This window comes from Anabrus simplex, chromosome 12 (genome assembly GCF_040414725.1).
Source record: "Anabrus simplex isolate iqAnaSimp1 chromosome 12, ASM4041472v1, whole genome shotgun sequence".
NCBI lineage: Eukaryota > Metazoa > Arthropoda > Insecta > Orthoptera > Tettigoniidae > Anabrus > Anabrus simplex.
This window is the reverse complement of record NC_090276.1, coordinates 74,255,178-74,267,965: the sequence shown is the minus strand read 5'-3', so window position 1 is coordinate 74,267,965 and position 12,788 is coordinate 74,255,178. Positions and strand designations below refer to the sequence as shown.

The 12,788-nt window shown below is 39.1% G+C and overlaps 1 protein-coding gene across 1 annotated transcript in view; it reads right to left on the bottom strand.

Moving 5' to 3' along the window:
• The window catches only part of Polr1C (RNA polymerase I and III subunit C), a 29,984-nt gene extending 18,112 nt beyond the window's left edge, over positions 1-11,872 (bottom strand). The window contains exons 1-7 of the mRNA XM_067156350.2: positions 11,735-11,872; positions 10,915-10,983; positions 10,712-10,819; positions 10,167-10,299; positions 7,823-7,945; positions 4,673-4,855; positions 1,103-1,225 (exon numbers count right to left, since the gene is read on the bottom strand). Coding sequence (XP_067012451.1) covers positions 1,103-1,225; positions 4,673-4,855; positions 7,823-7,945; positions 10,167-10,299; positions 10,712-10,819; positions 10,915-10,983; positions 11,735-11,794 — 799 coding nt within the window. The 5' untranslated portion in view covers positions 11,795-11,872. The remainder of the gene's footprint in view (positions 1-1,102; positions 1,226-4,672; positions 4,856-7,822; positions 7,946-10,166; positions 10,300-10,711; positions 10,820-10,914; positions 10,984-11,734) is intronic.
• Between the last annotated feature and the right edge of the window lie 916 nt (positions 11,873-12,788).

The window sequence follows — 12,788 nt, the reverse complement described above, 5'->3', positions numbered from 1 at the left end:
TCACTGACTGCAGCAATTCCTGTCGGGTTTGGAAGCGATTTTGATTCACAGACTGTGAAACGCGACACCGGTCCCTCTCAGTTAGGATCTTCTTTCACAGCACAATTCTGACCTAATGGATCTGTTACTGGACATTATAAATTTTCAGGCTAACTCATTCCTGTTGCCAGCGTTTTGCCCCAGTGTGCTAATTTGGGCTCGTCACTTGGTAAATAGCACACCTACCAAGGTGCATAGTTAATGCATACTGTGGAGCCCACTGCATAGGCCATTTGAATCTACCGGCGGCAGTGCCAATGCACTATGAGAGACTTTTTCTCTTATGCAAACGTTACAGCTTGTTAGGCTATTGGATGATATGGATATAGATTTCCTTTGACTAAATTTCCTCATTTGGGACAAATAACTCAGGTTCCCTAAGGGAATCTATATCCATATCACAATTCTGACGTCGTGTTTCGTGGCCACGTGTAGTACGCCACTGCTTGTAGACAGGTTCAACAGTCCGCTGCGAAACCCCAACAAATCCAGCAACTTCCCGCGCCATATGGCCATGGGCACGGCCAAACACAATTGCCCCTTTTGGCCACTCTGTCACATCCTTACATCTACCTATGCTGACGTACACTGTCCGCTTGAAACATCAATGTCTCACTGATCGCTACTGCACATGCGGTTGAGCACAGGGCACATTCGCTGTGCGCACTAGGGTGAATAATTATTTATCCTATGAGCTTATCTTGGAAGCCTGTGTCTTTTGGTCAACTCCGCTTCCCACAACAGCGGCTAACCAGTCATGGTGTTTATCCTACTATGTAACCCCACCTTTCTGGAATACACGCGTTACTTGCAACAGAGCCGACCCTAATGTTTTTCTACGATTGTAAGGAAAGAAACTGAACTTGGATGTGTGGTACCACAACTGTCCACAACATGCAAGGGACGACATGAGGGGGAATGAATGGAGCACAGTGGGGGGGAGACAGTAAGCCTCAAAGAACCTAGAGAAGATCTGGAATACCAAAGCAAGCCTGAAGCTTTATCCAACATTAAATTAACCTCCATTTTAAGTCAAAGCTGAACAATAACAATCAGTTCGTACCATGTTTGGTTTCTTCCAGCCCTATGACACCAGGAGAGAAGCACTTCTGGAGTTTCTCCGCCTGTTCCCCCTCCACCTCCCTGGTTAGCGTTATCTCAGGCAGCAATCGGTAGAAGGCAGTAGCTGAAAGCAAAAAAATTACATTAGAACTGATATTACTAAGCCAGACACTGGTGTAAAGCACACTCCACCAAGCAGGAGACATACCCATAACTGTGTTGATGATCAATAAAATGCCCTTAAATTTATAAGAAAATGCTATTATACGTAAAAAAAATTACTTTAAAATGTTTGACCAAACTGAATGCTGTTAACTGTGTAATAATGCTTTGAAAAGTAATACACTCCTCTTCTATTCGCTACACAACCCTTGCTTTTACAGAAATAATTATCTCCTAATTTAATTACATCGATTTCCTGGATGCAGTGGCCCTGAAGAACCTAGGAACAATTGTTGTTCTTCGCACTGCTTTCATATACACTCTTGGCATTTTTCTTGCACAGAAATAATTCTCTACTGAAGTTATATAAGTGGAGCGGGTGCATTCCTTGTACTTGAGACACATTAGGAAATACTTCTTCCTGATTACACTGTACACGAACAACAAAAATGTTGAATGTTTCCTTCCCTTTGTGAGTCAATTCTTACAAATTTAGGGTTGAGAAAAATGAAAAGTAACAGTCCCAAGAACTTTTTGAGTTCATTCGCGGTTATATCTGTCCACTTTAAAGTTTTTGGTGAGATTTTATATTTCAATTCATTCTGGTAATGATATCTGTTTGATTCCTCTACCATATAATCCAACAGATCATCACCAATGAACAACTTGACAACACAACCTACATTTTCAGGTTCGCTCGGCAAAATTTTAATGCCAGGCATCCCCGAAAAATGCTCTAAAACCGGTATAATATCCTTATCACACCACTCACTGCCAGAAATAGGGAGAATACTATCAACAGTACTTATATCTAGATTATCTTTGCTATCTGAAGCAACAGGTTGTTGTTCTGACTGCTCGCATGGTGCAATAAACGTGTCATTCACAGCATCACTTCCACATAAATGCATGACACTAGCACTAGAATTATCACTAGACAATTCATCTTCACTCTCCTCACAATCACTGGGAACATCTGACAAATTATCAGCGTATAATTCACATATAATATCACCAGAAGTCAATCCACTGTTTACCGGCGCTGCCATTTTTCTTTACTAGCATTGATGGATACACGGCAGATATTCAAAGGCGAAAACAAATGCCACTGAAGCTCTCAAACGGGGAAAACCAGTACTAAAAGAAGTGTAGATTTTCTACCGTTTAGGTACATCAACGATAATTTGCAAGCAGTTCCCCAATAACCGTTAGATGGCATCAGAAGACAGAGCTGCACCAACACGTATTCATACGTGAGCGGCTGCAGAGCACCGTGCTCGGAAACATGTATCGGTACGCGAGCGGACAGCACTGTGTTAAAAGATGAAATAATGACTGGTCATCACAAATAGGCAGAAAGAGTAGTGTTATTAACCTTTGTTGCATCACAGAATGAATTTTTATCTCACTGACCAACGTTCTAATACAAAGAAAAAAAGAAAAGAAAAAAGTGACATTTCAACATCTGCCCCCTAGTAATAATGTTGAACCACTGGCACTTCCACTATTAAAAATAAAAAATCAGTTTTGGATTACCTCAGAGAATCAGGTCACCCCCTCAATCCTCGTTCAAGAATATACCATTGATCACCCTATAGTAAAATTAGATTGCATAGCCATAGATCTTTCCAAAGCCTTTGATAGAGTGGAACATGGAATATTATTAAAGAAATTGGAGGGAATAGGATTGGGCGTAAGGGTTATACGCTGGATAAGAACTTTTCTAAATTTAAGGGTTCAGAAAGTCAAAGTAGGAAATAATATATCACAGGAAGAGAAAGTCTGGAAGGGAATCGCACAGGGTAGTATAATCGGTCCGTTACTTTTCTTAATACACACAAATGATTTAGGGAACAATATAACATCAAAAATAAGATTGTATGCAGATGATATAATTGTTTATAGGGAAATAAATAACATTGAGGATTGTTCAGAATTACAAAGGGACCTTGAAAGTATCCAACAGTGGGTTGAAGAAAATAATATGAAGGTTAATGGAAGCAAATCAACTGTTACAACATTTACAAATAGGAGCTTTAAAATTGAATTTGAATATACTTTGGATGAGGTAGTTATCCCAAAAGATGGCAAGTGCAAATACTTAGGTGTGAGATTTGAAAGTAATTTGCACTGGAAGGGTCATGTGGATGACATTGTTGGGAAAGCATACAGATCGTTACATGTCATAATGAGGCTACTTAAAGGATGCAACAAAGAATTAAAAGAAAAAAGTTACTTAAGTATGGTTCGTCCATTATTGGAATATGCAAACAGTGTTTGGGATCCTCACCAAGAATACCTAATAAAAGAAATAGATAGTGTGCAGAGGAAAGCAGCAAGATTTGTAACAGGGGATTTCAGGAGAAACAGTAGTGTATCAGAAATGTTAGAGGAACTTGGGCGGGAAACTTTAAGTAAGAGAAGGGAGAAAACTAGACTTATAGGATTATATAGAGCCTACACAGGAGAAGAAGCATGGGGAGAAATCCGTGAGAGGCTTCAGTTGGAAAATAATTATATTGGCAGAACTGACCACAAGTATAAAATTAGAAGGAATTTTAGCACAAGCGACTGTGGTAAATTTTCATTCATTGGGAAGGGCGTGAAGGAGTGGAACAGTTTACCAGGGGTAGTGTTTGATCCTTTTCCAAAATCTGTACAGGTATTCAAGAAGAGAATAAACAGCAACAGGGAAAATAAATGAAATGTTAGAGGGCATTCGACCAGTGCAGGCTATTGTAAATAAAAAATGTGTGATAAAAAAAATAATTAATTCCATCCCCTGGTCCATGGAGTTTGGACAGCCAAAGTAGGGGACTGCCTGTAGGGGTGAAGTACAGTGGGGACTTCGAGGGCCCTGGGACCGCTACGGTAGCTGTGAAGACCCTTCAGGAACTCTGAAAAGTGGTGGCAAAAGGGGGCTCTGGTTAAGACGCAGCAGGTCGTTATGCTACTTAGGTTCTAAAATGGGTTTAAAAAAAGTAAATAAATGTAATGTAAATTTTAATCTTATACCAGTTGCATAGTATTATTTGAAGTAATTCCACATACTGTATATGAGCTGACTATGTTTGTAAGTATAGGAGATATTATAAGTAGAATTTTGTAAACAGTATAAATTTATTAAGGATGATGTGTTTGTTTAATAGAAAAAAAATTGTTAGCATAAATTGTATATTATTGTATTGTAGAAAAAAACATTTTTTCTTCTCTTGTTAATTTAAAATTTAGTGCTTGACAATAATGTATTTTAGTGTACCATTTGCCACCGAGGTAGACACCTCATTTGCAAATAAAGAGATTTTGATTTGATTTAATCACTTTTATTTCAGACACCAAGCGAGCAGTGGGTGGTCTACAATGCCGCCAGAAAAGAGATAGCTTTCTGGAAAGAGTAAAGACGACTCACCCACGGGGGAGAACTTGGCATGGTCGCGGCCGATACTCTTGATGGCATGCAGCTTGAGGTCCAACTCCTGGCCGGGCACCATCTTCGCTATGAGGATGTCTTCATGAATAGGCCCCACCTCCTCCGCCGTGTAGATATCCTTCTGACTTCCGATGGGTAGCCACTTGATGTGCTTCGTGTACACTGCAATCAGAGGATGAGCAGAACTACAGGAAGAGTTGGGGGCCGATATTTAGTAGAATCTGCAAGTTCAAATAATTGGGAGCAGTTTTCAAGGAGCAAGCATGATGTGAAGGAGGGATAAAGGCAAGAATTTAAGCTGGGAACTGCTGTTAGTAAATTACTGAAGTTGCACGGTCTGTTGAAACAGCTCATGTTTATTTCTGTCTGAACCCTAAAAAACTTGACTGAGATTTGGAACTTATCTTGGGAGTTCTCACAACTCTCCACTCTAGCATAGCATTAATATATTGAAGCATGTTTTTAAAGTAAGCACCTTTTTTAAATATGGCCGCTGCAGCGCTTCGATCGTCGTTCAGAGCATGCGCACTCAGTATGTACATCTGTCAGCTAGCCACAAACGTCATTACGGAAGCATTTGCCTGTATTCACGTTTGTTTGTGCATACTGAAAATGCCTCCGACGATTAACGGTCCCACCGAGTGTGGGATTCGATTTTTTCATTGAAAAGGTGTGAAAGCTGTTGAAATACATCGGCAGATTAGTGAAGTGTATGGAGAACACGCTATGAGCGAAGGAATGGTAAGAAAATGGGTTAGAGAATTTAGAAGGCCGTACTAATGTCCACGACAAGAAGCATAGTGGGTGAGACTGTCTGTCAGTACTGAAGACTTGGTGCAAAATGTTGATGCAAAGGTTCGAGAAAACAGATGCTTTAAGATTTCGTCATTAAGTTATGAGTTGCCTGAAATTTCAAGGAGTGTTCTTTATGAAATTGTGTCAGGACGCATACATTATCAGAAGCTGTGCTCACACAATCCAAAACAAAGGGCCTGTCATGCTCACAGAGGGGATTCTTTTGCTTTATGACAATGCGCAACCTCACACGGCTAATCGAACCTAAGACCTCATCGCTTCGCTTGCTTGGGAACAATTTGATCATCCTTCATACAGTCATCTAGCGTCTAGTGACTGCCACTTGTTCCTACGCCTGAAAGAGCATTTAGGAAGTCGGCACCACAACGACGATGACCTAAAAGGGACCACACGGCAGTGGCTGGCACATCAGGCGGCAGATTACTATCCGGATGGAATTCAGAAGCTGGCTTCACGATATGACAATGCTGGCAACCAGGAATGAGTCAGCTGGAAAATTTATAATGTCCAATAACGGACCATTTATATTGGTATTATAAATTACCCATTCGGGAAAAATATTTCAGATTCCCTATGGAAATTAACATCTTTATCATCTGATTGCCCAAGCAGACATCAATTTTTGGTAATGAGACAAGTCTTTCATAGTGCATTGGCACTGCCGGTGGCTCCAAGTAGCCTATGCAGTGGCCTCCATGGTGTGCACTAGCCATGCGTCTTGATAGGTGTGCTAGGTACCAACTGATGAGCCCAACCTAGCACACGGGGGCAAAACGCCGGCAACTAGGAATGAGTTAGCTGGAAAATTTATAATGTCCAATAACGGACCATTTATATTAGTATTATAAATTACTCATTCGGGAAAAATATTTCAGATTCCCTATGGGAATCAACATCTATATCATAAGTGGTATGTTCCGAGCTATCAGCGGGGAGATGGCATGGAATGACATTAGCAGAAGAATAAGTTTGAGTGGCGACTTGTAAAGTAGGAAAGATCACAATATGAAGATAAAGTTGGAATTCAAGAGGACAAATTGGGGCAAGTATTCATTTATAGGAAGGGGAGTTAGGAATTGGAATAACTCACCAAGGGTGTTGTTCAATAAATTTCCAATTTCTTTGAAATCATTTAAGGAAAGGCTAGGAAAACAACAGATAGAGAATCTGCCACCTGGGCAACTGCCCTAAATGCAGAACAGTATTGAATGATTGATTATTTTTTAATGCTTGTTGTCATACCTAGGTGAAGCTGCTGCTATATAAAACCAAGAATAGTGTTCACCACATCTTTTAATATTTGCTACAGTAGCCTACAGCATTGTAGCAAAAGTTACTCTGAATTTTACTTTCACCAAGATGAGTAACTACTTTTACAGTTTTCGGAGAAGCCCAGGTAACTGAATTGAGTCCCGTAGGAGTTCTTTTATGTGCCAGTCAACCTACCAAACGAGGCTGGCGTATTAGAGCATCTTCAATAATACCACTGGACAGAGCCAGTATCGAACCTGTCAAGTTGGGGTCAGAAGGCCTGCGCTTCAAAACCGTCTGAGCTACTCAGCCTTGCAGTCATAATTTTAGTTTTGTTGAACACTCACAGATTAATCTCGGAAAAATCCTGCATCTTCGGTTATAGGGGTTCCACCATATTATGAGTGGACAAGGAACCATACAAGGAACTTTTAGTGAAATTATTTAAGTAAGTTATTTTGTACTGATTTGTATTCAATTTTGGCACATTTGAGATGTGAATAAAAATGTTGCTGTGAACCCTGTGAAAATTTTGTCACGAGCCACCACTGCAAGAGAGCAAGTGTAATCTGACAAAATTTCTTAAAAAGAACTTGTAAAGGTCGAATCCATCTTTCAATAGATTTACATGAACATATTATAGTTAGTACACGTTCCAGTTTTGTTAACTTCTTCAGTTAACGAAACAAAGAAATTGAAAATGTGACAATACAAATCTAATATTCACTCTTCAAATACGTGAAATTGTCCTATTTTAAACCAAAAATACATATCAAAATATTTATTGAACGATATTTTTCAAATTTTTAATTGGCTAAACCAGAAGACAACACAGTTTTTAAACTTGTGTATTATTTTAACTCATGAATGCTCCTTTTAGATCTACAGGATATTTAACCCTTTCATGATCATGATTTCAATTACCGTACCTTCTGTTCTGTGCTCATTTAAGTGCAAGTTTTTTATTTCAAGAATGGTTCGTTTTAGATGCTATTCTTGGAAATAAATGTTGCTTTTTAATTGTTTCATATTCACCTTTTAATGAACCAATGTAAAACCCACCTTTACTGTTGATCTTCTTCTCATCAACTGGAGCACCAGCTGTATCCTTCGCCTTGGGGTTCCACGAACATTTCAGTTTCAGTTCAAACTCCAGAGTGTCCTGTTCGGTCCCTTCCTCATCATCTGCAACAATCAACCCCTAGACTCAAACAAGCGTAATACTGCCCCGTCAAATTCTGTTTAATAGTCATGTCAGATAACACTATTTGGTTGAGCCTGTCTGATGCAGAAATGGATAGAAATTTTCTGACGAGTATAGAAAATATAAATTATAATAAAAGATGCAGAACCAGGAAGGAGAATAAGTACACATCTAAAAATAAACATAATAACATGTCAAATCATATGGTACAGAGATAACAACAATAATAGAAACACAATGACAGGTCATTGTCAGAACAGGAGAAAAGGACAAACATGTAAACACTCAAGGACATGCCCAATTCCCACACAGAAGAGCTCTCTCCTCATCATCCATTTACCCAGCATAAATCACACCATTTGGAAAGGTGAATCATATAATTCTATGTTTTTGAGAGTAGTTTAATTCCAACTTTGTTTTTAATTTTGGGTCGAGGGTCGCAACCCGAGCGATTAGGTCGTCAATTTACTTCACATCGCACAGGCATAGACAGGTTTTATGATGACACTGGGATATGAAAGGGCTAGGAGTAGGAAGGAAAACCCATCTTCAGGGCTGCTCACAATGGGGTTCGAACACACTATCTCCCGAATGCAAACTCACAGCCACTCACCTGGTGAATGACTTCTACAAGAATGATGTGTTCATTGCCAAGACCCTCCCTCAGAATTATATTTTTGTGACCATACCATAACAGGCCAATTATGAACTAGTGAAATCCTCTATCAAAAACTCCACCTTTACAATATCAATAATCTGTCTATTTTCAAGGCAACATTGATATTTATCGAGACATGTTTCGTTCACTATTGTTAACATCTTCAGTCGATACGTACAACACATTAAAATATGACAAGAACATTAAAATCCTTGGAAATTGAATTGTAATTCGAAATCAAATACGTCAAAGTAAAATGTGACATATTTAGTGCCACGTCAAGAAAGCCATTAAAACTGTAAGTTCATTTAAAATAGCACAACTTGTAATCGTTGGTGTGAATATCATTACCACAAAAAGTTATTCACACGGTATTTGACAGCTGTATCATTTCTGTAAAACACGCAGGCCTGAAGTTTTCTTTTTTTGCTTTACGTCGCACCGACACAGATAGGTCTTATGGCGACGATGGAATAGGCAAGGCCTAGGAGTTGGAAGGAAGCGGCCGTGGCCTTAATTAAGGTACAGCCCCAGCATTTGCCTGCTGTGAAAATGGGAAACCACGGAAAACCATCTTCAGGGCTGCCGATAGTGGGATTCGAACCTACTATCTCCCGGATGCGAGCTCACAGCCGCGTGCCTCTACGCGCACGGCCAACTCGCCTGGTCAGGCCTGAAGTGAAGTAATAAATAGGAGAAACCTCTGGTTCAAACTGCACACATACATCTAAACAAAGTCTAACCCTTTTTGCCTTGCTGCACTGGCATATATGCTGCAAACCAACCAATGCTGAAAAATTACGCTATCTTCACCTCCCAAAATGTGAGCACATTTCCTCAGTTGGTAGCAGTTCCTATGTCCATAACAGCAAACGAGCATCATACAAGAGAACTGGGTGTGCTTCGTTACATTTTACCCCATTCCTTTCCAACCCCATGGCAAGCTCATTTCTGTTTCCCGGTTTCATCAGGAGGGCATGTTTCAACGGTCATTAAGGATCTTCTGTGGGACAACAAGGGAGCCAGATAAACACAGGAAAAGGGAAGAGACAAAAAGATTTATTTGTTGCTTCCCATTTCTTATTATATTTTAGAGTGCCTCCTCATGTTTTACTTTACGTTGCACCGACACAGACAGGTCTTATGGCTACAATGGAATAGGAAAGGCCTAGGAGTTTGAAGGAAGCGGCCATGGTCTTAAGATACAGCCCCAGCATTTGCTTGGTGTGAAAATGGGAAACCACACAAAACCATCTTCAGGGCTGCCGACAATGGGACTCGAACCCACTATCTCCCAGATGCAAGCTCACAGCTCTAACCGCACGGCCAACTCGCCCAGTCATGTTTTACTAACCTTCCTAATTACCCTTAATTAATGATATTGATGCACTCAGAAGACATTTGTTACACTCAACGGTGACTTCACACAGCCCATATGTTTCTTAAATTTTGCGCATAGTATGTTTCATTTAATAGAAAATATTTTATCAAGGTTTCTTGCACCTGAAAATTGGCTCATGTTAAATGAGTGAATTGTAACATACCTTCTCGACGGTATTCAAACAAGCGGGCATCAGCCTTAAGAGGGATGAGACCAAGACGATGGGCCAGCACTTCATCTTGCAGTAAGCTAGTGTTACTGTATATGAAGACCTTCTCTATCGCCATGCTGGGTACCTGCAGGCAGAGAACACACATATAGAAAGTAAAACAATGAAGATTTTGAAAAGATGTTCCTAACAAGTAGCACTGGAGTAACAAGTTTGACCAGGTCGAGAGTTAGGGAGGAACCTATTCAAGACAGAATAGAAAATCAAGATATCTGGAGTATGGATACAAAGAAAAAGGGTAAAGGAAAAAAAAACATACTAAAGGAAGACCAGGACAAGGATGCCTTAAAGCATTAAAGAAGTGTGAACAAAAGGAAAAAAAAAAAAAAAAAGGAAAAAGAAAAACAACAATTATTGGTCGGTAACATGCTATGACAGGGTCTTGTCTTTGCTTAGCCCAAGTATTTAACAATTTAAATAATGCTCTACTAGTCAGAAATTACCAGTACACCATGAAAACAAGATCAGGCGATTCTTACCTCAGATAGGAGTATTCTTCGAAATGCATTAACTATGGCTGCATGTATTCCAATCAAGTCAAACTCCATTTCCAGCTTGTCATATTTAACTATTTTTATTCTGAATTTCTAAAAGAAAATGTTGCAAATTAGTTACAGCAACCGAAAACCTACTATATATACACCCATAGGCATTTTATATTAGATGAGTGATAAATATCCACCTTCACAAACTCTTGCAGGCTCCACGAGTCATCAATTCCATACGTCCCTGGATAATCCGATGCATATGTCTGCAAAAATGACAATTACTCAAGTTGACAAAGAGCAGATCTGAGCAATGGATTTTAGGGAAATTTGCCTGGTTACAAAACATACCGGTGTCAGAATTATTTCCAGTGTATTCCTTACTTGTTTAAAGGGGCCTAACATTTAAGATCATCGGCCCCCTCTGTATTCGAAGACAGGCATGTAAAGTGTTATTTCAGTCTCTAAATATTGCCATTTCCATGCATGAAACTTTAGTATTTGTGAAAATCAACTAAAAGAAATGTCAACAAAACAGTGACAATCATTCATACTCAAAAGAGACAGAAATAATACTCAGCAGGAAAAATGCTATGCTTCTGAACAGTGTACCGGTATTAATTTCTTGAACTATGGAACAAATCCATTTACCTGAGACCATTAAAAAATTGGGAATAAAAAATTGTAACATAACTACTTTTTAAAATAAACTGAAGGATCTCCTTAGTTACTGCTTTTATTCAGTGGAAGAGTATGTGAATATTCTAAAATGTATAATCCTTGAAGTAGATACAATGAAAACCTGTTATCAGTATAACTGACAACGTAATTCTGTCTGTTCCTACAACCACGGTGCAAATTCATTTTCGTATAGGTTTTTAACTCAGGTACTGGAAATAAATTCAAATTTAACATTAGTTGTCATTTTTTTAGGTTATGTACACATTGACACAAAGAGAAATGTAAATTACTGCACATGAAATGGTTTCTTAATGACATTGAAAGACTTGACCTTACATTAAGCACTCCATTTTCTTTCATAGTTATACGATTCTTAGCATGTTCAATAGGATTCATTTTTGCAAAATATCGGGGTCTGCCTTCTCACGTGTTGGCGTACGGTACACTGCGGTACACCATGTTTTAGAACAAAATGGTCAAAGAGAATGAGTGAAAATGGTCAAAGAGAATGTGTTGTGTATACATCCAAACAATACTGCCAACCAGCGTTCGCGAGAAACTCAAATCAATCGTTTAAAGGCCGTTCGTATCTAATTATAAACGGGAGATTTGTTTCTAATTATAGGGAAAATAGAAGTTTCTAGATGAAAGTTTTCCATGTTTAGCCAACACACATTTTGAGTTCAGTGATTGGAAAACAGTCTGCAGAAAGCCGTGTAATTCAAGAAGGAACAATCTCGTCTTGTTGGGTTACCTGCAATGTAATTACTTTGCTTTTAATAGATGACGTTTCGATTGACGTGTTGTTGATTTGACGTGAAATTCAGTGTCGTGTAAATAAAATACGTTGTGGAGACTCGTTTGTGTGATCTTAACGTCGTGCATGTACTTACCGAATGAGTGAATGTTCTGTATATCACTCGTCCTTTGATATTATGATGAGACTTGTCTCCTGAGATCTGTCATAAGTATACGAGAAAGTGTGTGTAGATCGTTAAGCTCTAGCCATGAATTCCAGCAAAGTGAGAGTTCGGTCGGGACAACTTTATGAACCTGTACCATCAATTGATGATGATCATTTGGAGCAAGAGAATACTCAGATGGCTGAGGAGCTGAAGGATAAAGTATCAATGTTGAAGGCTTTATCCATAGACATCGGAGATGAAGTGAAGTATCATTCCCGGATATTGAATGAAATGGATGATGACATGGATAAAACCGGAGGTTTTCTGGGTAGCACTCGAAACCGAGTGCTGCGAATTGCAAAAGGGGGTCACTATTCATATATACTGTACCTCTTTCTGTTTTCAGTATTTGCTTTTTTTGTACTATATCTTATACTTAAGGTTAGGTAACTTTATCCGTCAAATTATTAGTTTTTCTCCTGATT